Consider the following 26,063-nt stretch of genomic DNA (forward strand, 5'->3'; position numbering starts at 1 on the left):
CGCTTCACACTTAACCCATGACCTCTAGTTCCAGTCATACCCAACCTAACCGGAAAAAGCCTGCATGCATTAACCCTATCTATACCCCTCAGAATTTTATGTACCTCTGCACTGTTCCCTACGCCACAACGGGGGCTTCCTACGCACAGGACAGATCCCCGTATCCCACGTTGCAAACTCTTTCCTTCAAGCTAACTGTTTTGCAATCTTTTGCTCTCTCTCTGCCCCGGTTTCTTTCCCTCTCTCCCTCTCCCTTTCTATTTCATCTACTCCCTCTCTCGCTTTCTGTCACATATTTCTGTCGCTAATACGGGTGTTTCTCACTCTCCATCATATTCAGACTTTCTCTCTGTTTTTCTGTCATTCCTTTCTGACTCTATCCCTCTCAATCTTTCCCCTTCTCCATGCCACCATCTCCATCTGCCTCACTCTCTCTCCTCCTATCTCTCTTCCTCTCTGCCACCACCTATAACAACTCTCTCCCACTTTCACTGACCTCATCCCCTTCAACGCTTTCCCTCTCACTCACTCTTTTCCTCCTTCCCTCCACCCTCTCCCACTTATCAATCTCACTACCTATTTTCCTGTTTCCTCTCTTACTATCCAAATCTCTCTCCTCTCTCTCTTTAACTCCGATCCCTTTAGCTCTCCTTCCCCCAACTTCTTTATTCACTGCACTCTCTGTCTTCTCCACTCACTCTCTCCGTTCTCTTTCTGCAGTTTGCCGAAGTGCTGAGCTTTGGTCTGCACTGCCGTGAACATTTTAAAAATAGGGGATCATTCCTTTCCTGGCTACCATTATGGTATAACACCCGGACTTGTTATAATTTTCAATCAATGCGTCATTCCCTTCCAGTCAGCCGGGTTAACTGCGGTGAAGGTTGTTAGTTTCTCCGACTCTCCCTCCCCGACGGCCATTCCAATAACAGTGAGGACGGCCATCGCAAGTTCGTGCGGCACTCCCTCAATAGCGCCCATTTCCAAACAACCTATCACTCCCTTTTAGAACTGGCGTCTTTTAAGAAAGATAAATTTCTCAAATCTTTCTGGCGCAGTGTTAACCGAGGGCGAAGGTGTTTCTTGAAAGAATTTGCCAGGATGGAAATACAATAATCGGTTGGTGCTGGTGTCAATAAATGAATAGTCATAAACATCCCTGAATCATACATCGGCGAACGGGTTTGGTTTGTTCCCAGAAGAAAGGGTGAAATTACGTGTCCCGGAACAGAGAGTCATATAAAACGACAGCACAGAAACAGGCCCTTCAGCCCATCGAGGCAATACCGAAGCCAGTTAAACTGCCTACACCCACCTACCTACACCGGGCTCATAACCCTCCATATCCCTGCTATCCATGTATCCATGCAAACTTCGACTGAACTTTGAACTCAAGCTCGCCCGCACCCCTTGTTTCACGATGCTGTCACGACCCTCTGAGTGAAGACGAATTACTTAAATGCAACCCTAGGTAATTTCTAGAGTAAGTACATGTTCGGCACAGCATTCTGGGCCGAAAGGCCTGTATTGTGTTGTAGGTTATATAAGTTTCTGTGTTTCCTCTCACCTTCCCCATAAACTTCTCACATTTCACCCCGATTGTAGCCGTATGCAACCTAAGTAGAAAAAAAGCCTGCTTGCACCAACTCCATCTACACCCCTTGTAATTGTGTGCACCTCTATCAAATCCCCTCTCAATCTTCCACTTTCTGAGGAATCCATTCTTACCCTGCTCAAACTTCCCTTATAACTGAGGTCCCCCCCGACCCGGCAACATCCTGTTTTGTTTTTTTCTGTCCTCCTCCAACCTTGTTTACACCTTTCCTGCAGATTGGTGAACGAAGCTGCACATAATTCTTCAGATCAGACTTCGCCGCCGTATGACCGTGGTTGGTCCGACAGAAGTGCAAAACCTTGCTCTTTTCTGCATTAAATTCCATCGGGCCATTTTCAGCCCATCTTTACAATTGGTGCAGATCCTTCTGCAAGCCACGATACCGTCCTCATTGTCCACCACAGCCCCAAACCTGGTGCTATCCGCAAATGTACTCATCAGTGAACCAGATTATCCTATAAATCATTATAGATGACAAACAGCAAACGACAAAGCGCCTGTGATCCCTGTGGCTCTCCATCCTGAAGCTGCGTCTTCTTGTCCTGGACCCTCTCACGTTCTTTCCACATCTACTTTGTCTAGGCCTTTCAACATTCAAAAGGATTCAATGAGATCCTCCCCCACCCCCGAACTTATACTTCTGAATTCCAGCGAGTGCTGACCCAGAGTCATCACACCTTCCTAGTGTGATATCCCTTTCTTTCCTGGAATCGTCCCTCCTCTCGACCCTTTTAAATACCAGCACATCCTTTCTAAGCTGGGGGACCGAAACTGTTCACAATACTCAAGGTGATGCCTCACCCGGGCCTTTTTAAGCCTCAGCATCACATCCTCGTTCTTGTATTCTAGACCTCCTGAAATAAATGCAAACATTGTATTTGCCTTCCTCACCACCGACTGAACATGCAAGATAAACTTCTGGGTGTTCTGCAAGGATTCCCAAGCCCATCTGCAAATAGTACGAACATTTATTTCTACTACCAAAATGCATAACCATGCATCCGTATCATCTGCAACCTTGGCGACAAACCCATCGATTCTATCATCTAAATTTTTAATATACAGCAGGAAAAGAAATGCTCCCAACACCGACACCTGCGGAACACCACCAGTCACTGGCAGCGACCATAAAAAGGACATTTTTATTCCCACTCGCAGTCTCCTACCATTCGGCCAAGGTTCTCGTGGTCAGTGGATGAAACGTATCCCCACACACAAACTTCTGTCCCCTGCCCTGCCCCATTGCTTAATTACTGATTCAGTATCTCACGCTCTGTAATTGGGATTTCTGCCTACCGATGAAGAAAACGTTTGAACAACTCTATGCCACCTAGTCCATTTACAATACGGGATTCCCAGTCATTATGTGGAAAATTAAAATCACCTACTATAGCAGCTACAAGGTTCTTGCAACAGTCTGAGATCTTTCAAATGTGTTCCTCTAAATCTCTAGGACTGTTGGGCTGTCTTGAATATAGTCCCACCAACGTGGCCATACAGTTCTTAATTCTCATTTCCACACAGAACGCCTCACTTGTCGAGTTCTACGATTTCTCCTGACTGAACACTGCCGTAACATTTTCTCTGACTGGTAACGCCACTCCTTAGTTCATCCTCCCCGCTGTTACGCCTTAAGTAATTTGACCCTGAAATAGCTGTGACCGGTGTGGAGTGTTTGAGCTGAAACGCGCCCTGCGCCGGACAGCCCCGTTCATACAGAGGGTGGTACCTCATCCCGCTGGATCAACTTGACAGCCTGGCACTGGCTGAATAAAACGGAGATTCTCCGCCTTGCTGGTTGCGTCACAGGAATAATGAGGAAAAGAGAGATCTACACGGAAATCCAGACAGAAACTATTTGCGACGGCAAGGGAAGATTCTCACAGCCTCTGTAATTCTATCTGTGTTGGCTACATTTTTCCTAGTCCCCTCTCCTCCCGCTGACAGACCTGTACCAGACCGGTGAGGGGGTGTGGAACCAGAACGGCGGACTGCCTCATTAACCCCGGCTCATCCGGACCTGTCTACCTGTGATCAGCGACTGACTCTCTATAACCGAATAGCGTCGGGAGCAGCAGCGCAGACTGAATTCTTGGTTCATGGTCGGCACATTCATCATCCCAGACAGCACTGAACACCGTCCGGTTTCAAAATCAGAGGTAAATGTTGTTTTCGATTTTGCAAATCAGTGTGCGTTTAGAGCGGGGCTCGGCTTTTGACGGGATCGGGGGGGAGGGGATACAAGGGGAGAAGGAAGCTCTGACACGTTCAACGAAGTAATTATTGACCAAATGCATTAAAAGCAACGACGTCGTCACCTTCAGTTATACCCATTTTCTGCGGCAGGTTCTACTGAGTCAGTGCAGATGAACCTTGCGCACGAATAGTGATATTTAAAATGTCCCCCGGGGCAGGGCAGGGTCCCTACTATGATCTCTCTCTCTCTCACAGTTAGACACAGGGACACACACACACGTACACAAAATAAAAACTAACTAAGAATAACAGAGCGACCGTGAGATTCTACTGTTTTACTGTTCGGAACGTCGCAGTAGAGAATGCCTAAGATCAATTTATTGCGTTAAATCGCAAAAAAAAAACAAAAACAATGACATTAAAACTACAAATGATGGGAGTGGGGGTAAAATTAAATACAGAACTCTGACAAAGTCTGGTAGCAATTGTAACAAGTAGTCATTCAGATTGAAGACACTTGGGATCTTTCTTTTCTATATCGACGGGTGTTCATTGTTTTATTTTTCTGTAAAAGAAATACTTAAGTACAACATTAAGCTACCTTTGTGCACAGTTAAAGTGGAGTATCGAACTGGTTTGTTCGGTTTCAGCAGAGAATCCGCCCTGTGGACAGGCAGCAGCTTGTACACGGAAAATCGCGCTGTGAGTCACCCAGGACAGCAACACCGGTCCCTCCCCGCAGATACTAAATATCTGTCGCTGGACTGGTTGCAATGAAGTTAGCAGAAAACGACTTGAAAACATATTGACACGGAAACAGAACATTCTTGGTGAACTGAGGTGAGAATAATTCAGCTTCTGAGATTTATTTCGAAACGTTATTACCAATCATCACGTTATCTGTGTTTTGAAACAGTAATCGAGAAGTCATCATTTCTGTTGTAACTCGCCTCAGGCCGTGGTGCTGTTAGTCATCCTGCAGTTTTCTGTCCGCACGTGTGATATTTCCCACAATTTATGTCCAGATTAAAAACAGTTCTCAAACTAAAGCTTAAGGGTTACGATTTCAAGGCCAGCCTGCGATAAGCTGCTTCGCCAGCACGGGTTCCATTTCCAAATATGTCACTGCAGATCAATGCATGCTTTTCCTCTTTGTGACTGTGTTGATTGTCAGTGTTTCGAGCTGGAGTTGGGCTGGGGAAATAGTTACAAAAAGCGGCAGGTGGTATTTCAAAACAAAAACCATGATTTTACTGTGTGGGGCAGAAAGATCGATGGGCCGAATGGTCAATTTCTGCCTGGTATCTTCACAAGAAACGATATGACTACAATTACCGTAAATCAATTTAATGCGAACGGGCCAACACACGTGTAAATTACCTGTCGATGAACCGAAGCCAAACATTGCTGCAATTATATCATCCAGGCCGTTAACATAGATGATAAGCAAGAATGGATCCAGCACCGATCCCTGGGGCATCCCACTACCCACTGGTCTCCAGTCAGAGGGTTAAACTATCTTTTAGCATTTGCTGGCTTCTCCCGCGAAGCCAATTTATAACCACATCCAGCATTTCTAAGCCCCTGAACCTCAGACCATGAGACCATAAGACAGAGGAGCAGCATTAGGCCATTCAGCCCATCGAGTCCACTCCGCTATTCCATCATGGCTGCTCCCGGATCCCACTCAACCCCATACACCTGCCTTCTCGCCATATCCTTTAATGTCCAGAACGATCTGGAAACGGACAACTTCCCCCTTAAATATACACACGGACTTGGCCTCTCTCTGCAGTCCGTGGCAGAGCATACCACAGATTCACTACACTCTTCAAAAAAAAAATCTTCCTTACCTCTGTTCTGAAGGGTTGCCCCTCAATGTTGAGGCTGTGCCCTCTAGTTCAGAATACCGCCACCATCGGAAACATCTGCTCCATATCCATGCTATCTAGTCCGTTCAGCATTCAGTAGGTTTCAGTCAGATCCCCACGCATGCTTCTGAATTCCACTAAGTACAGGCTCAATGCTGCCAAACGCTCCTCATATGTTAACCCGTTCTCCAATGACAACACATCCATTCTGAGAGATGGAGTCCAAACCTGTTGGCAATACTGCAAGTGCGGCCTAACTAGTGTCTTATAAAGTCTCAGCACAACCTCCTTGCTTTTATGTTCTATACGGACAAACAAGCTGGATGAACTCAGCAGGTCGGGCAGCATCCGTTGAAAGGAGCAGCCAACGTTTCGGGCCGAGACCCTTCGTCAGGACTGAAGGAAGAGGTGGCAGGGGCCCTGTAAAGAAGGTTGGGGGAGGGGAAGGTGCAGGCGGAAAACCAATCAGAGGAAAGATCAAGGGTTGGGGGAGGGGAATCAGGGAGGGGATAGGCAGGAAAGGTGAAGAAGGAATGTAAGGGAAAAGCACTATGCGTAGTAGAAGAAGGCAGAATCATGAGAGAGGTGATAGGCAGCTGGAAGAGGAGGCAGAGTGAAAGTGTGATAGAGGAAGGGAGAGGGAGGGAATTACCAGAAGTTGGAGAATGCAGTGTTCATACCAAGGGGCTGGAGACTACCCAGACGGTAGATGAGATGTTGCTCCTCCAACCTGATGATGGCCCCATCGTGGCAGCAGAGGAGGCCATGTATGCACATATCTGAATGGGAATGTGAAGCAGAGTTGAAGTGGGTGGCAACCGGCAGATCCTGTCTGTTGTGGCAGACGGAGCGGAGGTGCTCGACGAAGCGGTCCCCCAATCTGTCTCGGGTCTCGCCGATGTAGAGGAGGCCGCACCGGGAGAAATGCCTGAGAAATTAGACTGTCGAGTCAACTGACTCTGTCTGGCCTTGCGCTTATTGTTTTATTTTACCCTTTAACGACGTTTGCATTAAAGTCTGTGAAATATCGATCCATTTGAGTGTCTCTCACTCCGCAGTTGGGCCATATCCCCACCGTTGTGACAGACGCTGCTTGAGCCAGCAGGCTTTCTCAATGGATGTTGGAAGGGCAGGTGCTTCGAGGTGGACAGATAGATGAAGCCTTTCTTTTCCCAATCTGTATTAACAACTTCTCTGAAGGAACAAATACAACATTTAGAAGTCCCTTGGTGATACAAAACATTGGAATTTATACTATATTTTGTTTATGAAACACAAATTGTCTAATTTCTGTTCAATTTGAAGTTTAATTGTCATTCAACCGGACAGGAAACAGCCAAAAGAAACATGGGTACTCCGGGGTCAAGATGCAAGACGTAGTACCAGTAGTCACACATAGCACAACGCACATATCGCACATTGAAGGGAGCAAACACATATGCGATGTCACTAACAAACAGTCACAGAAAACACGTATAGTCGGACACCATGAGCTCAAGAATGCTGCAGGAGCAGACAGTCGGATACAATAGATGTTGCCTTCTACCGAGCGAACACCGGGGTGGGGGTGGCTTCACCCGCTACAGCGTGGACGTAACGCCACGTTGCCTCAGGTGGAGTGTAACGAATCTGACCCCTCTCACTGGGTGTCTGCAAACAGGCGATGCCGCAGAATGCTGCAGGAGCAGACAGTCGGATACAATAGATGTTGGCTTCTACCGAGCGGACACCGGGGTGGGGGTGGCTTCACCGGCTACAGCGTGGATGTAACGCCACGTTGCCTCAGGTGGAGTGTAACGAATCTGACCCCTCTCACTGGGTGTCTGCAAACAGGCGATGCCGCAGCTTGAGCCCGAGTCCTTGCTACGACGAGGCTACGCAGCTACCCCGCCGTTTGCTAATAGATCATTGATTCAGAGTTAGACCACTCCTCACTGACAGCGTCCAAGAGGGTCTTGTTATCGCAATAAACGGGTTTAAGACGATTCCTCGCTGTTAGTCTACACACAACCTCGCACAGCGACACCTCCAATACCTCTCTGACGCAGGTAGCAGCACGATGCACACCAAGTCCAGCTCCTTCGCTTTCTTCCCCAACGGGAAACTCACCAGCGGTAAGCCAGCAATATTTAAAGTTCTTAATGTTCAGGAGGAACATTATTACAAACCTTTACAAAGAACAATAACACCCAAGGGGAGGGAGATAGTGCAAAAGTGTTGGAAAGTAGCAAGTGTATCCAGGTGAGTTGGTGTGATAGTCAGATGGACGCTGGCGTGGTCTAGCGCTCGGTGTTCGGACGTTTCTTTTCTGTTACTTATATAACTGATTTGGATGCGAATGCATAGGTCTTGATCAATACGTCTGCTGGTGAAACATTATTAGCAAGACCTGCTGAAACTGAAGATTAGCTGATATAATGGGGGTTCTAGATCAGTTAGGAAAGAGGACGGAGGCGTGCCAAATATACTTCAATACAATTGAGTGCGAAATGGTGCATTTCGGAAAACAAACCTACACAGAATTTGTTCCAGGTCGCCAGCGAGTGTCATGGAGCAGAGGGACCGAGGACTGTAATGAATTGTTCGCAGGGTCACAGGGTGGTGAAGACGGCGTTTATCCCGCCGGCTTTCATCAAGACACTATGAGTGCAGGAGTTGGGATATTATATTGCAGTTGTATATGTCGTAGGTGAGTCTATGTTTGCAGTACTAAGCATAGTTATGGCCGTTGCATTCTGGAAATTCCTTCTCTAAACTCCAGATAATGCAAAGAAGATTTCCGATGATGTTTTGAGTACCAAAAGGCTTGAGTTAGAAGGAGACGATGATCACGCTTTGTCTTCACTCCTTGAATGTAGGAGAATGAACAACGATATTACAGAAGTGTTTTAAATTTTGAATGGCAGAGATTTAGTGGACATTAACAGCCATTGTCCGAAGTCAAGGGAAACCAAACGACATAGATTAACTATGAGAGGTAAAGGTTTAAAAAGGGTATGAACAACAAATGTCTCACGCAGGGGTATGAAGCAACTTCGGCCTTACGCAGTAAATCGGGATAAGCTGTCTTGGTACACCAGTCGGCATGGATTCGTTGGGCCGAAGAGTTTTTATACATGGTGCATTTATCTCTGAATCTATCGGCGAGATGCGGCAGATGCTACTGGACAAGCAATACGTAGAATTTACTAGTAATTGGTCATACTTGGGTCTGAAGCTCTGATGCATCTATTCCATTTCCCTCACACCCGAATCTCCCTCCGCAATACCAGGGATAGGCTTCTTCTTGTCCTCACCTGCCACCCCATTAGCCTTCGCATCCAGCACATAAATTTCCATGACTTCTGCCATCTCCAATGGGATCTCACCTCCTCCCCCTCCAATCCCCGCCACTTTCGGCTTCGCAGCGATTCCTACGCGAATCCCATATCCATTCGTCCCTCCCCACTGATCTCCCTGCTTGTACTCATTCCTGCCAACCACACCTGCCCGTACACCTCCACCTTTTCTGCCAATCGGGACCCCAAGCAGTGCTTGCAGGTGATGCGACACTTGAGCTGAGAGTTCGTCGGGGTCATCTACGGCATCTGCTGTTCCAGGTGTGGCGTCCTGTGTATTGGTGAGACTCAACGTAGATTTGTAGACCATTTCACCTCTCCAGAAAAAGCGGGATCTCCCTGCAGTCACCGATTTTAATACAACTTCCCATTCACATTCCGACATGTCAGTCCATGGCCTCCTCGACTGGCGCGATGAGTTCACACTCAGCTTAGAGGAACAACACCTTATATTCCATCTGGGTAGCCTCCAACCTGATGGCATGAACATCGATTTCTCGAAGTTCTGGAAATACGATTCTTCAATATTCTTCGACCGTCTCCGATCAGATTCACATTTCTCCAGCCCTTTACCCTTTCACCAATCAAATTCGTAGCCTTTCACTTCGCCCCCTACTTATTCTGACCTCGTTTTCTTTCAAGTCCTGCTGAAGCGTCTCGATCTGAAACGTCGACTGTTTATTCCTTTCCATAGATGCTGCATGACCACCAGAGTTCCTCCAGCATTTTGTGTTTAAATCCCTGCTACTTATTCGCTCTGTTTTATTTCTGTTACCAGCAGTTGGGGCGTTCTTCCACAGAGACCAAATTCAAGAAGACAGCAATCAACCATCATCAGTCAGAGTCAGAATGGACGCAGGTATGCTCAGTGTTTCTTTTTTGTCCATTGAACCTCCGTCCGTATGGTGCACATACAACATTGAACTTTGACTATAGACATAGAAATCTACAGCACATTGCAGGCCCCTGGCCCAATGTTGTTCCGATCATGTAACCTACTCTAGAATCTGCTTAGAATTTCCTGAGCGCATAGAGGAAATAGGTTAAAGGTGAAAGTTTAAAGGGGATTGAGGATGCATGACTTACACTGAAAGTGATCGGTGTCTGGGATGTGCTTTCAACGGAGCGCTTGAGTAAGCAGGAAACGGAGGGATATTGACCATGTGCCTGTAGATGAGATTGGTTTAAATTCACACCGTGGTCGGCACAGTCATGCTGTGATTTTCTATTGTCCACAGATCGGAGCTCTGAAATCTCCGCCTTCCTGTCACACTGTGTCGATCACCAACTGTTCCAGTTGACAAAATTCTATCGGGACCGACTGGAGCAGGCGATTGAGGAGGGTGTGGAGGAACTCGGCCTCATGTTAACAGGCGAGGATCATTTCACGGGACGGGAGCATCACGTAAGTCGAAAGGACACAGACTGAGTGCAGATTCTTCTAAAGTTATTACAGACCCACAGTATTAGTGCACAAGAAATGTCGGTCATTGAAAGACCGAGATACTTATGGTCAATAATAACAAAAGTGTCCCCAGATGCAGCTACACTGAGCCTTTATTAAACCAATAGCAGCCTCTATCAGGTTTAGACTGGTTAATGTATAGCCAATCACTGACATGAGATTTTAGTACTGTGCCAACCTGATGGAACTTGCAAGTGTACAGAAAACCACTTCACACCAATCTGTCTCATTTCCCATTACATTCGCAAAGCTCAATCGTTATTGCCACACACCAGTTTGCGTTCGCTTCATAACCCATGTATAGTGACTGGTTTTGCAAATCATCTGTCGAGTCTACCCTCACCCCCAGCATCTATTGACCAGACACTACTGAATATCGTCTCTCTTGTGAACGGCTGAAACTCTTGTATTTGAGCAATTATCCCATTATACCTCGTGGTTCAGTGAACTTCTGTTGCTTATGTCTGTTATATTTACAGGTTTTAAAAAAAATCCTACCGTATATACTGTTAAGATTACAAGACATATGATCAGAATTAGGGCATTCGGCCAGTCGAATTTGATCGCCATGCCATCATTGCTCTCAACCCCAATTTCCTGCCTTTCCCCATATCCTTTAGAAAGAACATAGAACATAGAATAGTACAGCACATTACAGGCCATTCGGCACTCAAAGCCTGACTGCCATATAACCCCCACCTTAAATACATCCATATACCTGTCTATGTAGTCTATGTCTATATACCTGTCATAGTAGTCTCTTAAACTTCCCTAGTGTTGCTGCCTCCACCACTGACTCAGGCAGTGCATGCCACGCACCAACCACTCTCTGAGTGAAAAACCTTCCTCTAATATCCCCCTTGAACTTCCCTCCCCTTATCTTAAAGCCATGTCCTCTTGTATTGAGCAGTGGTGCCCTGGGGTAGAGGCGATGGCTGTCCACTCTGTATATTCCTCTTAATATCATGTAGACCTCCACCATGTCTCCTCTCATCCTCCTTTTCTCCAAAGAGTAAAGCCCTAGCCCCCTTAATCTCTGATCGTAATCCATAATCTCTAAACCAAGCAGCATCCTGGTAAATCTCCTCTGTACCCTTTCCAATGCTTCCACATCCTCCCTATAGTGAGGCGACCAGAAAATACACAGTACTCCAAGAGTGGCCTAACCAGAGTTTTATAGAGCTACATCATTACATCCCGTCTCTTAAACTATATCTCTCGACTTATGAAAGCTAACACCCCATAAGCTTTCTTAACTAACCTATCTAACAGTGAGGTAACTTTCAGGGATCTGTGGACATGTGCCCCTAGATCCCTCTGCTCCTCCACACTTCCAAATAGCCTGCCATTTACTTTGTACTCTGCCTTGGAGGTTGTCCTTCCACAGAGTACCACCTCATCCTTCTCCGGGTTGAACTCCAGCTGCCACTTCTCAGCCCACTTCTGCATCATATCAATGGCTCTCTGTAATCTTCGACAATCCTCTACACTATCTACAACACCACCAACCTTTGTGTATTCTGCAAACTTGCCAACCCACCCTTCTACCCCCACATCCAGGTCGTTAATAAAAATCACGAAAAGTAGAGGTGCCAGAACAGATCCTTGTGGGACACCACTAGTCACAACCCTCCAATCTGAATGTACTCCCTCCACTACGACACTCTGCCTTCTGCAGGCAAGTCAATTCTGAATCCACCTGGCCAAACTTCCCTGGATCCCATGCCTTCTGACTTTCTGAATAAGCTTACTGTTTGGAATCTTGTCAAATGCCTTACTAAAATCCATGTAGTTCACATCCATTGCACTACCCTCATCTATATACCTGGTCACCTCCTCAAAGAACTCTATCAGGCTTGTTAGACACGATCTACCCTTCAGAAAGCCATGCTGACAGACCCTGATCAGACCATGATTCTCTAAATGCCCATAGATCCTATCTCTAAGAATCTTTTCCAACAGCTTTCCCACCACAGACGTAAGGCTCGCTGGTCTATAATTACCCGGACTATCCCTACTACCTTTTTTGAACAATGGGACAATATTCGCCTGCCTGCAATCCTCCGGTACCATTCCCGTGGACAATGAGGACATAAAGATCCAAGTCAGAGGCTCTTCCCTCGTCTCGTGGATCAGCCTGGGGAATATTCTGTCAGCCCCCGAGGACTTATCCGTCCTAATGTACTTTAACAAATCCAACACCTCCTCTCCCTTAATATCAACATACTCCAGAACATCAACCTCACTCATATTGTCCTCAACGTCATCAAGTTCCCTCTCATTGGTGAATACCTAAGAGAAGTTTTCATTGAGGAACTCGCTCACTTCCACAGCCTCCAGGCACATCTTCCCCCTTTTATCTCTAATCGGTCCTACCATCACTCCTGTCATCCTTTTATTCTTCACATAATTGAAGAATGTCTTGGGCTTTTCCTTTACCCTACTCGCCAACGCCTTCTCATGCCCCCTTCTTGCTCTTCTCAGCCTCTTCTTAAGCTCTTTTCTTGCTACCCTATATTCCTCAATAGACACAGCTAATCCTTGCTTCCTAAACCTCACGCATGCTGTCTTCTTCCACCTGACGAGATTTTCCACCTCACTTGTCACACATGGTTCCTTCACACTATCCATTCTTTATCTTCTTCACCGGGACAAATTTATCCCTAACATCCAGCAAGAGATCCTTAAACATCGAAAACATGTCCATAGTATATTTCCCTGCAGAAATATCATCCCATTTCACACCCGCAAGTTCTAGCCTTAGAGCCTCATCATTTGTCCTTCCCCAATTAAAAATTTTCTGTTCTTCCTGATTCTATCCTTTTGCATAATAATGCTAAAGGACAAGGAGCGGTAATCATTGTCCCCCAGATGCTCAGCCACTGACAGATCTGTGAGCTTACCCGGTTCGTAAGCATTCCCCTTAGTCGGCCTGTCAACATATTGTGACAGGAATCCATCCTTGACACAGTTAACAAACTCTGCCCCATCGAAACCCTTGGAACTAATCAAGTGCCAATCAATATCAGGGAAGTTAAAGTCACCCATGATAACAACCTCGTTATTTTTGCACCTTTCCAAAATCGGCCTCTCAATCTGCTCCTCGGTATCTCTGCTGCTACCAGGGGGCCTATAGAATATCCCTAGTAGAGTAACTGCTCCATTCCTGTTCCTGACCTCCACCTATACTGACTCAAAAGAGGATCCCGATACATTCCCCACCCTTTCTGTAGCTGTAATAGTATCCCTGACCAGTAATGCCACCCCTCCTCCACTTCCCCCCCTCTATCCCTTTTAAAGCACTGAATCCAGGAATATTGAGAATCCATTCCTGCCTTGGTGCCAGCCAAGTCTCTGTAATGGCCACAACATCATAATTCCACGTAGGTATCCAAGCTCTCAGTTCATCACCTTTGTCCCTGATGCTTCTTGCATTGAAGTACACGCACTTTAGCCCTTCCACCTTACTAACTTTACACCCTTTTTTCTGCTTCGCGTTCTTCAAAGTCTCTCTATATGTTAGATCTGGATTTACTCCATGCTCTTCTTTCACTGCTCTATCGTTCCGGGTCCCATCCCCCTTAAAGATCAGTTTAAACCCTCCCGAACCATGCTAGCAAATAGCTTTGAATACCTTAATAATCAGGAACCTATCAGACTCCTGTTTAAATAGATGGATGCATTGTATATGGATTTCAGTAAGGCATTTGACAACTTTCTCTTACAAGGCTCTTTCAGTAAGTAAGGAAGCATGGTATCGAAGGAGAACTTGCTGGGATCTAAACTCGGCTTGACCACAAAAGGCCAAGGGTGGTTGTAGCTGGTTGGTATTCTGAAAAGAGGTCGGTGACTCCTCCTGTTTGTGATTTTTATATATGACCTGAATGAAGAAGTAAAAGGGTGGGTTAGTAAGTTTTGCGGTGTGGTGTATAGTCTGCAGGGTTGTCAGAGGTTACAGCGGGTCATCGAGAGGATGCAGAACTGGGCAGGAAAGTGTCAGATGGAGTTCAACCCAGACAAGTGTGAAGTGGTTCATTTTGATAGTTCAAATTTGAAGACAAAATACCATATTAACGGTAAGACGCTTGGCAGTGTGGAGGATTAAGGAGATCTTGACGTCCGTGTTCAAAGGACGCTCAAAGCTGCTGCGCAGGTTGACAGTGTTTTTAAGAAGGTGTGTGGTGTGTTGGTATTTATCAACCGTGAGATAGAGTTCAGGAGCCGTGCGGTAATGTTACAGCTATATTGGACCGTAGTTAGACCCCCTTAAGGTACTGTGTTCAGTTCTGGTCACTTCACAACAGAAAAGAAGTGGATACTATAGAGAGAGCGCAGAGGAGATTTGCTGGATGAGAGAGCGTTTCTTATGAGAACCGGTTGAGTGATCTTGGCGGACAATGTTTTTTTAAGAGATAGGTACTTGGAGTTTAGAAACATAGATGGATGTGGTAGGGAAATTCTAGGCAGTTTCTAGAGTAGGTTATATGGTCGACACAATATTGTGGGCCGAATGGCCATAAATACGCTGTAGGTTTCTATGTTATAAAAATACCTCATGACTTGGCTTCCACGGTTTACTGTGGCAATCAATTCCACAGATTCGCCACCCTCTGGATAAAGAAATGTTGACACATATATTGCTGAATGACTATCAATAAAACCACGGTATGCTAAGTATGCGTACGTGAACAAAATATTATCTAGAGACCGCCTTCTAATTACCATTACGTACCGGGGCACATTCAATTATTGCCACCCAGACTGAATGGTATCGAAGGGCCACACATGATATCTAACCATAACATTCCCCATTTGATGTCTGATAATCCCAGGCCAAACTCCTTTTCGCCATTACTACCAGTTGCATTGATATTCCTGACATGCACAGAACTCTTAAAGTTGCTGGCTGCTCCTCGGTGCAAGTTCCCAGCTGTAGGCTGAAACCGGAGCACTCATGTTACCAGGCAGTTAAGCGTGAGTCTGCCACCGTCCATCACCTGAGCCTGCTTGCTTTTAACCAGCAGTTTACCCCGGGGAAACCCGACAGTGACACTGTCATTGCTGGATCTGGTGTTTTCTCTGTCTGTGTTCAGGATGGACCCGTACCCATCCAGTGTCCGCACTCCCTGTTCCTGCAGATCCTTTCCTCCTGCCTGCAGCCCGCCTCTCTCCGGCTCTCAATATACTCCCCATTGCTCATTACAGAGCGTGACTGAGCTCGCAGACAAGGGAAACCGAGCGGGCGCTTCCGAACTCCTCCTGGATCTGGTGATGGAGAAGGGCTCCGGGACCCAGAGGGTGATGTGGGAATCCTTTGTGAAACTACACCACCATTTACCGAAGCTGAGCAGAATATTGAAGGAAATACAGGAACGTGGTATGTTGAACAATACACTGTGTGTTACAGATGTAAATGCTGCCGAATTTATAGTATTGCAGAGAGCAGACGTCATGCAAGTTATTCTGTTTTAAACAGGTGATGCGCAGTTCGCCTACATGGACACCGAGCGGGGTTTATCTGAAGTGCCCACACACCTAAAAGGTAAGTTGAAATACCAACCTTTTTGTTTCGCTCTGAGAATATTTACCCCTGTTTAGCTCGTGTTGGAATCTGGGCGCCTGGAGGACTGAAAGCCATTTAGATTTGCCATAGTCCTCAGACAGCCTGCCAAGTTTCGAGCTTTTGAGCAGAAACCTCCAATACGAGTCCAGTATTCGGCCAAGAAGCTGCCCTGAAGCTCTTTCGATTCTTTTCCATCTGATCTGAACGCTATACTCCCTTGTTGTTCGCTCCACATCTCCAGGGTAAAGACGTTGAGCACCCTGTCTGTGTCCGTCATGACAAGGTACCTCTATTCGCCCACCCCTCAGCCTCCTAGATTCCATCGAATAATATCCAGTTCCATGCAATCTTTCCTTGTAACTGTGGTCGTCGAGTTCTGACAACATCTTGGTGAACCATTTTTACACTTTCTCTAATTTACTTACATCTTTATCATGACAAGGTGACCAAATCTGTACTATTACTCCTCGTGAGTCAGTATCATCTTAAAACTGCAACGTGTACTCAAAACGCTGACTGACATGGTTCAGTCTGCCGAAAGCCTTCTTCACCATCCAATCTACCTGAGATTCTGCTTTCAGTGAAATCTGCACTGGCACGTCCACATCCCTCTGTTCAATATCAGAACCGCAGGGCTCTACAATTTGTTTTATACTACAGGCATTAAAAGAGATATCAGAGGTAGTTTTCTTTATCCTTTACCCAGAGAGTGGTGTCCGGAATGCGGTTCCGGGGTTAATGGCTAAAGCTGATAAATTAGGGTCATTCAAGCGACTCTGAAATAGGTACATGGATGAAAGCAATATTGAACGTTATGGACTGCTAAGGAGTGGAGGATTTGAGTGATCGTAGTGTTTGTTTAAAAAGTCGGTACAAAAGCCCAGTTCAGCAGAATTTAAACTGTAAAGGGAGTATGTATTTCTGTAAAAGTGGAACATTGAGATATCCAGGACTGTGCGTTGACCTCGTGTTCATCAGAGCTTTGTGAAACTGCAATTATTAACAAAGTGGCAAACGCCACCATCAGGGAAGACATGATCCCATGGGACGCGGGAACTAGGAAGTTTAAATGATTTTGCTATCGTATTCATTTTCAGCACTGTATGTAGGCCGGATCCCCACCGGCAGACAAACATTGTCTGAACTTCTGCAAAACCTTTTGCAGCGAAAATGCGTTGGGGGACTCGTGACAATTACATATTGTTTTCATAATGTCCTCAGGCGTTCAGAGGAATCACAAAGAGACTCTGCGCGCACAAACACTTTTCCCTGATGTTGTGATGGATGCACAGTGTCATAGACTATTACAACATGGAATCGGGCCTTTCGGTCAAACACATCCGCGCAAATCATCCCATCTTCCCCCATTTGGCCCATAACCCTTTAAAGTTCTCCTGCCAATGTGTCTTAAACATTGATAATATGCCCAGATCACCCACTTTATCTGTCAGGTCATTCCAAATGAGAAAATGTGTTGGGGGACTCGTGGCCATAACATTTTGTGTTCATAATGTCCTCAGGCGTTCAGAGGAAACACAAAGAGACTCTGCGCGCACAGACGGAAGAACTGAGAGTGAACACGATCCTGATGAGCGAGAAGGAGAACGTTTTCCAGCTGGTTGATCGATACGCTGAGCTCACGGTCATTTCCACTGTTCGAGATCGGAGACTAGTGGAACATGAACTGCTGGCAAGAGGCAGAGTCCACGAGGAATGGAGGGAGAAACATCTCCGCAGAGAGCTGGAGAAAATCCGCATTGCTCATTTGTTTCAGAGCAATGACTCACATCGTTTTCGAGACAAAATGAAGAAATTATTTACACCACCGAGGTCCGGGTGTTCTGCAGCTGTGGCCGGAGTCCCAGGGATCGGAAAAACAACAATGGTACAAAAGATTGTTTATGACTGGGCCACGGGAAAAATATACGAACAATTCCAATTTGTCTTTAGTTTCAAATTCCGGGACTTAAACTCCATTAATTGCAGAATAAACCTGAGGGAACTGATTCTGGATCACTATCCTTACTTTAGGAATATCCTGAGAAAGGTCTGGAAGAACCCAGAGGGATTGCTGTTTATATTTGATGGTTTGGATGAATTCAAACACAGAATCGATTTTGCTGACAGTCGGAGAGACACAGAACCCAAGCACCAGTGCCCAGATCCCGAGTGGTGGTGTGAAGTGTCGGATATTGTGTACAGTTTAATCCAGGGCAAGCTGCTCCCAGGGTGCTCAGTGCTGGTGACCACCCGCCCCACTGCGTTACATTTATTGGAAAAGGCAGAGATCAGAGTCCGGGCTGAAATCCTGGGATTTGTTGGTGAGGAACGGAAGGAATATTTCTTCAGGCATTTTGAAGATCAGACGGTGTCAGCAGCTGTTTTCAAACACGTGAAAGAGAACGAGATTCTGTACACTATGACCTACAACCCCTCCTACTGCTGGATCCTCGCTCTAGTACTGGGCCCCTTCTTCACACAAAATGTCAGGGGCACGCAGCGAATTCCCAACACCATCACCCAACTATATTCCTACTATATATACAGCATCCTGAAAAACCACGGTCGTGAGATTGAGAACCCTCGTGATGTGTTACTCAGAGTTGGTCTGATGGCCTTTAGAGGAGTGTCCGAAAAGAAAATTGTGTTTACAGGTGGAGATTTGATCAACTACGACCTGCAGCCTTCCCAATTCCTGTCCGGGTTCCTAATGGAGCTTTTGGAGAGAGAAGATTCTGCCCGGAGCGTGGTGTACACATTCCCACACCTCACCATCCAAGAGTTTGTAGCTGCAGTCGCACAATTCCTGAATCCACATCCCGGGGATATCCTGAAATCCCTCAGTGAAGCCCACAACACGACAGATGGGCGATTCGAGGTATTTCTCCGTTTTGTTGCTGGTCTCTCCTCCCCAATGACAGCTCGGGGCCTGGAGGAGTTTCTGGGTCCATTTCCTCATGAAACAACCTGCCAGGTGATTGACTGGGTGAAGGAGGAGTTTCAACGCCAGAGTGGAAACACAGAGAGTGAAGCTGGTAAAAGGAGCCTCCTGAACACATTGCACTACCTGTTTGAGTCTCAGAATAGTGGACTGGCTCAGGCCACCCTGGGATCTGTGGAAACACTTTCATTCAGTGGAATGACACTGACCCCGATTGACTGCGCTGTCCTGTCTCATGTCATCGGACTCTGTGATACCATAAAACACCTGGACCTGGAGAAATGCAACATTCAGTGTGAAGAAATCCAGCGGCTGGGACCCGGGCTGCACAAGTGCCACGAGTTGAGGTAACTTGATGTATCTCTCACTATGAACTGTGAAACTTTTCCATTGTGTTTTTCAATATAAAAGAATTTGGCTGGAATTGCTGTAAATCAGATTGTGAAGAACTGTGACGAATGCCCAGGGGGTCGGTCAGTAAATCTCCAAGGACGGGAGGGTTCTGTGAAGAGACATTGGAGACCATCAGATTAGTGACAACGGCCATTGGTTTAATGGTAGTAAATCACAGGAGTAGCCGTGTTTCTCGCTGCCTGTGACACGTCCATTGAGGATGTTTCTTCTCACTGTCAATGACGCCCAGACCGACATTGACTGCACCGTGTGGGTCAGAGATTCACACCGTCTTCCTGGTGAGGGACTAGTGAGGGCCAGTAGACTCTCCTAGTGAGAGGGTGAGGCAGAACTCTGTGAGATTGTCCCGTCCTTGTACTTCCCTGTGTGTGATTATCATCATCGCTCCACTTGTGCGTATTTGCTCACTATCAGATACAAGTCCAATGTGAGCACCTCCTCTACAGATTGTGGGCCTAACCCCTATCGCTTTCTCTTGCGGGATCATCGTTTCTTATCGCTAGCCTTCTGTGGGATATGTCTGCTTCATCCCCGCCCCACCACCGTCCTCCTGTTGGATCCCTCTTTCCCATCCCCTTCGTCCTGTGGATCTCTGTGCACCAATCCCCTTCCTCCTGTCTGAACTCTCTCCCAGTCTCCCCCCCCCCCCCCGCTGGATCGCTCCTCCACACCCCTTCCATCCTGTGGAATCTCTCTTCACCACTCCACATCCTACTGACGGACAACTCTTCCCCATCCTCCTTCATCCTGTTGGGTCTCTCTTCTCCCATTTCTCTTCCTCGTGGCGTCTCTCCTCTACATTCCCCTTCATCCTGTTTTATGTCCCTTCCACATCCTCCTTCCACGTGCCTGTTCTCTTTTCCACACCCGCCTTATTCCTGTGGGAACTCCCTTCCCTATTCTCTTCATCCTCCGAGATTTCTCTGTAGTAATTCCCTTTCTTCCGACGTTACTTTCTTCGCCACCCCCCTCCATCCTGCCGGATCAACTTCCCTCGTCCGCTTTCTCCAGGCGGATGTCTGTTCCCCAGCCCCGTTCAGCAGTACAGTATCTCTGCCGCATCCTTATCTTTCTGTGGGATCTCTTTCCAAGTCCACTTCCTCCTTTTGGATAACCTCTTCCACATCCTCCTTACTACTGCGGAATGTTCATTCGCATCCCACTTCCTCCTGTGGTATCTTTCGTCCCCTTCATGACTTCTTCTTGTGGGACCACCCTTCGTATTCCCCTTCCGACGGTCTTCCACAAGTTCTTACTCTGAGAATCTCTTTTTGCGCATTCCCTTGCACCTGTCCGATCACATTTCCACGTCCCATTTCCCCTGTGGGATCTCTCTTCCTCCTGTCGGATCTCTGTTCCCATTCCCCTTCATCCTGAGGAAATGTCTCCTACATTCCCATTCTCACAGTTGGAACTCACTTCTGCTGGGGATCTGTCTTACGCGGTCCCCTGCCAACTCACCAATCTCTCTTCCCCATCCCAACCCCGTGTGGCATTACTCTTCTCTATTCCCTTCCTCCTGAGGGAATCAATCGTCCTACCTTTTCCTCCTGAGGGATTCTCCTTGCCATCTCCCTTCTTCCTGTCGGATTTCCCTTCCCCATGCCTCTTTTTGCCGCTGGAGTCTCTCCGCCTATTTATTTTCTTCTGTTGTGGGGGACTCTTCCACAATCGCCTTTGAACATCTTCCCATCCAACATGATCTTCACCATGGGAATGTATCTAAACTTCAATCCTGCTCCTTCTGACGCCCATGAAACAGGAATATCTTTCGGACCACCGGGATTGAGACAGAATAAGTGGAGTTTGCAGGGTCACACCGACAGACTAAATTACCTCCATTCGGTGAATACCCTGGAGCTGGTCAGCGAGGGACATTGACAATGATGGGAACTCTGTTCCGTGGTTTACTGAAGGGTTTAATGTTTCCTGAAATATCAGAGTGAGATAAATTCCCTCAGACCCACGTTTTGAATCACTTTGTTCATCAATTTTCCGTTTGTGTTTAGAGTTGGGCGCAATAAACTGGGAGATGCAGGAGTGAAACTGGTGTCTGCGGCTCTGAGGAACCCAGAGTGTAAAATACAGAAACTGTGGTAAGCACCAGACTGTGGGAGATTGTGTTTACAGTCACTGGGTGTCTGACACTGAACATTAATGTGATCAGTAATTCTGTCACTGATAAACACTGGGGATTTGTACCGTCTCCTGTCTCTCTGTGTCCTTCACCCTCACTCTCTCTCATCTCCAGGCTGAACAATGTCGGTCTCACAGATTCTGGTGCCGAGGATCTCGTCTCTGCTCTCAGTACAATCACATCACTGACGGAGCTGAACCTGAGTGAAAATGAACTGGGAAATTCAGGAGTGAAACAGGTGTCTGCGGTTCTAAGGAACACAGAGTGTAAAATACAGACAGTGCGGTAAGTACCAGACTATGGGAGATAGTGTTTACATTCACTGTGTGTCTGACAGTGAACATTAAAGTGATCAGTAATTGTTTTACTGATAAACACTGGGGCTTTGTACCGTCTCCTGTCTCTCTGTGTTCTTCACTCACTATCTCTCATCTCCAGGCTATTTAGTGTCGGTCTCACAGATTCTGGTGCCGAGGATCTCGTCTCCGCTCTCATTACAACGCGATCACTCACGGATCTGGACTTGAGTGTTAATAAACTGGGAGATTCAGGGGTGAAACTGGTATCTGAGGCACTGAAGAACCCAGAGTGTAAAATACAGAAACTGTGGTAAGTACCAGATTGTGGGAGATTGTGTTTACAGTCACTGGGTGTCTGACACTGAACATTAATGTGGTCAGTAATTGTGTCACTGATGAACACTGGGGATTTGTACCGTCTCCTGTCTCTCTGTGTCCTTAACCCTCACTTTCTCTATGTCCAGGCTGAGTGGTGTCCGTCTCACAGATTCTGGTGTCGAGGATCTCGTCTCAGCTATCATTACAAACGGATTACTAACGCGGCTGAACCTGGGATCAAACTGGCTCACAGACCGATCTGTCCCCGCTCTTCGTCGCCTTATACTGGCAGTCCCGAGTCTGGAGCGGATCGTGTAAGTGTTAAGATTTAATATTATAAAAAGAAACAGCAGATCCGTAGGTTTTCTGGTGATATTTGTCTGTGAGTGTTGTTGAAACCTTAACTCCAGTCCCCCAGTCCCCTGTTACTGACATTGGTGGGTAATCTGTAATCTGAATATTTTATCTTTTTTCTTCCATCTGTTTCAGGCTGGTGAAGAATCGGTTCAGTCAAACCGGGGAGAAGGAATTGAGGTCTCTCCAAGAACCCAGACCAAGCATTAGCGTGATATTTGACCATCGGAATATGTGAAAATTTTCCCCCGAGGGATGAGGACATTTAAGCAGAATTCCCGGTTTTATCTTGAACGGCCGCCTTTAATTGCCGCGACCCAGAATTAATTCCAATAGACTCCGGCTCCAGCCGAGTGTGCTCTGACGTCAGAACCAGTCCCATAGTTGAGTGTTTCCATCTGCAGTGCAGCGGCCCTGCTTCCGCCGGATGTCCTGGTGCAGGCTTCGCCAAGGGGAACCGGGGACTTACACAGACAGGAATTGCAAAGCGGGCCATTGTTACTCGGGGACACCCGTGTCCCGGGTTGGATTATCCGGGAAGGGGATCGTTTTTCTCACTTTGGGCTGAGGACGGTAATTCGTCAGTCTTGCCACTATAGTGATGTTAAATTAACAAATACCTCGGCAGCGATCTCGGACACTGCCCTGAGGTGTGATTTTATAATCATCGATTCCCCGATTCAGAGTAACGGTGAGAAACGGGACTGATTATTCAACCTGTCTCTCGTTGTCGTCGGTCAGTTAATTGTTAGTGACTGTGTATGAATCGGGAGCAGTTTATTTATTTCCGTATGTTAGCAACTCATAGGTAGTTTAATTTACATTTGTCATGATGAAATCAATAAAACACCGTAAATTCCTGTCCTGGTATCAGATGCGTCTTACTATGGGTAAAAAAAAACACAGACCTCAGATTACTGCTGCCCCGCGCACCCAGCGCACTGTAACAGTGGTTTATATCTCTTCACAGAAAAGCAGAATCTGATTTGCAGCCTGATGAAAGTCAGTCTCACAGAGTCTGGTGAGCTCCCGCGCTCTCCTCGCTCGATGAATCTCCCATTCTCTCCTCGCTCCCTAACCCGCACAATCTTCCCACCGCGCTCTCCTCGCTACCCTCCCCAAACCATCCCGCTCCCATCCGCGTGCGCAACCTGCATGCCTATCCGCCTGGGGTCACTCTTTGCAACGACCACCGGCCTACCATCCTTGTTTTCGCATCCCGCGCTCATCTTGCGTCGGCCAGATTCTCGCTCTCTCGCTGCTGAACAGTGAACCCATCCGTAACACACAGCCGAATACACTCCATTGTCGTATCATTCCCGTGCTGATGAAAGTCTGTTAAAAATCTGGAGTATATCTACTTCAGGAGTAATGTCCAGGATCTCGTCCTCCAACTCCGCCGATTCTGCGCTCTCCTCGCTTCCCACCAGCACCCGGCACTCTGCATGCTCGAACCACACCCTTCAGCCCCCCCAGTTGCGCTTTCCTCACTCGGCTCCCTTCCCGAACTCTCCTCGTTGACGTCCGCACTCTCCCTACGCCAGACCTCCAAATCGCTCCCCTGCGCCCCAACTACCTCGAACATCTCCCCACTCACAGCCTATAACCCTGCATATTTCTGTCGTCCTCATGCATCAGCCTCTATAACTACCCTCGGCAGGACATTCCTGTCTTCCCGCCTGTCTGTGGAAATAAAAACTTCCCCTAAATCTGCTTCCATTTAATGGAAAATGTTGGGCCTATATTAATATCTCTTTAAATTCCCTAATATATCTGCTTCTACCACCATCCCAGGCAACTCATTCCAGGCGCCATCCACAGTCTGTGTTAAAAAAAAGCTGCCCCACCCTAACATCTCCATTGGAATTGCCACGTCTCACTTTAAATGTATGCCCTCTATTGTTTGACATTTCACTCTGGTAGAAATATCCTGTCTGTCAACATTATTCAAGCTTCTCATAAACTTTTAAATCTCTATCCGCAGTCTCCTGCCCTCCAGAGGAAAAAAAAAACAAGTTTATCCAACTTCTTGTTATAGCCCATGCCCGGGTAAAAGACTTCTGCACCCACTTCAAAGCCTCGGCATTCTAGTTCAAATTTCAAAGTAATATCTATTATCAGAATGTCTACTTGTCACCACACATAACACTGGGATTTTTTTGTGTGGATATAATGAGCAGATCTATAGAACAGTAACTATATACTGTATACATCAGGAACGATGGACTGGACACAGATGTGCAAATGCAGATATAACTTTCAGTCTGTCATGTCGTTGTTGGTCTGCAACAGACCGGGCCGCAGGTTTACGCAGCTGAACATCCCGAATGAAATAAACTAAAAACGTACAACCACATGTCTCTGATAAACTGGGAGAAGGGATTTTATTCTATTGATTTACTCAAATTGAATTCAAATTTCCAGGTACAGAGGAGATCAGCAGGAACGAGCACCATTCGGCCCGAAACGTTGACTGCTACTTTCCACAGATGCTGCCCGACCTGCTGAGCTCTTCCAGCTTGTTGTACGTGTTGCTTTGACCCCAGCATCTGCAGTGTACCTTGTGAGTACAGAGGAGATGTCAGGGGTAGGTTTTGGCACGCAGTGAGCGGCGAGTGCGTGGAATGGGCTGCCGGTGGCGCAGGTGGAGGCTGAAACGATAGGGTCTTTTAAGAGTCTACATGGAGCTCAGAAAAATGGAGGCCTGTGGGTAAAGCCTAGGTAGTTCTAAGGCAGGGACTTGTTCAGCACAGCTTTGTGGGCCGAAGGGCCTGTATTAAGCTCTAGTTTTTCTATGTTTCTATGTAAGACGTACCTGTCACCTGTGATCTCATTGGACCAATAGAAAAAAGCCTCACTCCAACTATTCCAGAAAGCGGTAGTGATGCGTCATTTATTGTTACGACGATGTCTGTATTTTTTTTTTTTGTATTTTGCATTACCTTTGGCAGAACTAAAGTGCCCCTGCCCATTTGGCTTCAGAAAGATAAATCACAGTATTAACCGTCATTATTTACAGTGGCATGCAAAAGTTCGGGCACCCCTGATCAAAATTTCTGTCACTGTGAAGAGCTAACCGAATAAAAGATTACCTGATTTCCAAAAGGCATAAAGTTAAAGATGACACATTCTTTAATATTTTAAGCAAGACTACTTTTTTTTTCATCTCCAGCTTTTACAGTTTCAAAATAACAAAACAGGAAAAAGGCCCGAAGCAAACGTTTCGGCACCCTGCACGGTCAGTACTTAGTAACACCCCCTTTGGCAAGTATCACAGCTTATAAACGCTTTCTGTAGCTAGCTAACAGTCCTTCAATTCTTGTTTGGGGGATTTTTGCACATTCCTCCTTACCATAGGCTTCTAGATCTGTGAAATTCCTGGGTCGTCTTGCATCCAGTGCTCTTTTGAGGTCTATGCGCAGATATTCGATGATGTTTAGGTTGGGGGACTCTGAGGGCCATGACAAAACCTTCAGCTTGCGCCTCTTGAAGTAGTCCATTGTGGACTTTGAGGTGTGTTTAAGATCATTATCCAGTTGTACAAGCCATCCTCTT

At 46.6% G+C, this 26,063-nt stretch overlaps 1 protein-coding gene across 4 annotated transcripts; it reads left to right on the forward strand.

Annotated features, from left to right (window-relative positions):
* Positions 1–3,472: 3,472 nt before the first annotated feature.
* LOC140721987 (NACHT, LRR and PYD domains-containing protein 3-like) lies at positions 3,473–23,362 on the forward strand. 4 transcript variants are annotated; one of them, XM_073036809.1, is made up of 12 exons: positions 3,473–3,771; positions 4,459–4,648; positions 9,796–9,876; positions 10,256–10,422; positions 15,688–15,859; positions 15,959–16,024; positions 17,566–19,333; positions 21,410–21,496; positions 21,652–21,822; positions 21,976–22,146; positions 22,301–22,468; positions 22,644–23,362. In XM_073036809.1, exons 3-12 carry the CDS (start codon positions 9,867–9,869, stop codon positions 22,744–22,746), a joined length of 2,883 nt encoding a protein of 960 aa, XP_072892910.1. In that variant the 5' UTR covers positions 3,473–3,771; positions 4,459–4,648; positions 9,796–9,866; the 3' UTR covers positions 22,747–23,362. The 4 variants fall into 4 exon arrangements, with proteins under 4 accessions (XP_072892910.1, XP_072892911.1, XP_072892912.1 ...); XM_073036810.1 differs by having other exon boundaries at positions 9,799–9,876; XM_073036811.1 differs by having other exon boundaries at positions 4,462–4,648.
* The last annotated feature ends 2,701 nt before the right edge of the window (positions 23,363–26,063 follow it).

The sequence above is a fragment of the Hemitrygon akajei genome, unplaced genomic scaffold (assembly GCF_048418815.1).
Source record: "Hemitrygon akajei unplaced genomic scaffold, sHemAka1.3 Scf000066, whole genome shotgun sequence".
Classification (NCBI taxonomy): domain Eukaryota; kingdom Metazoa; phylum Chordata; class Chondrichthyes; order Myliobatiformes; family Dasyatidae; genus Hemitrygon; species Hemitrygon akajei.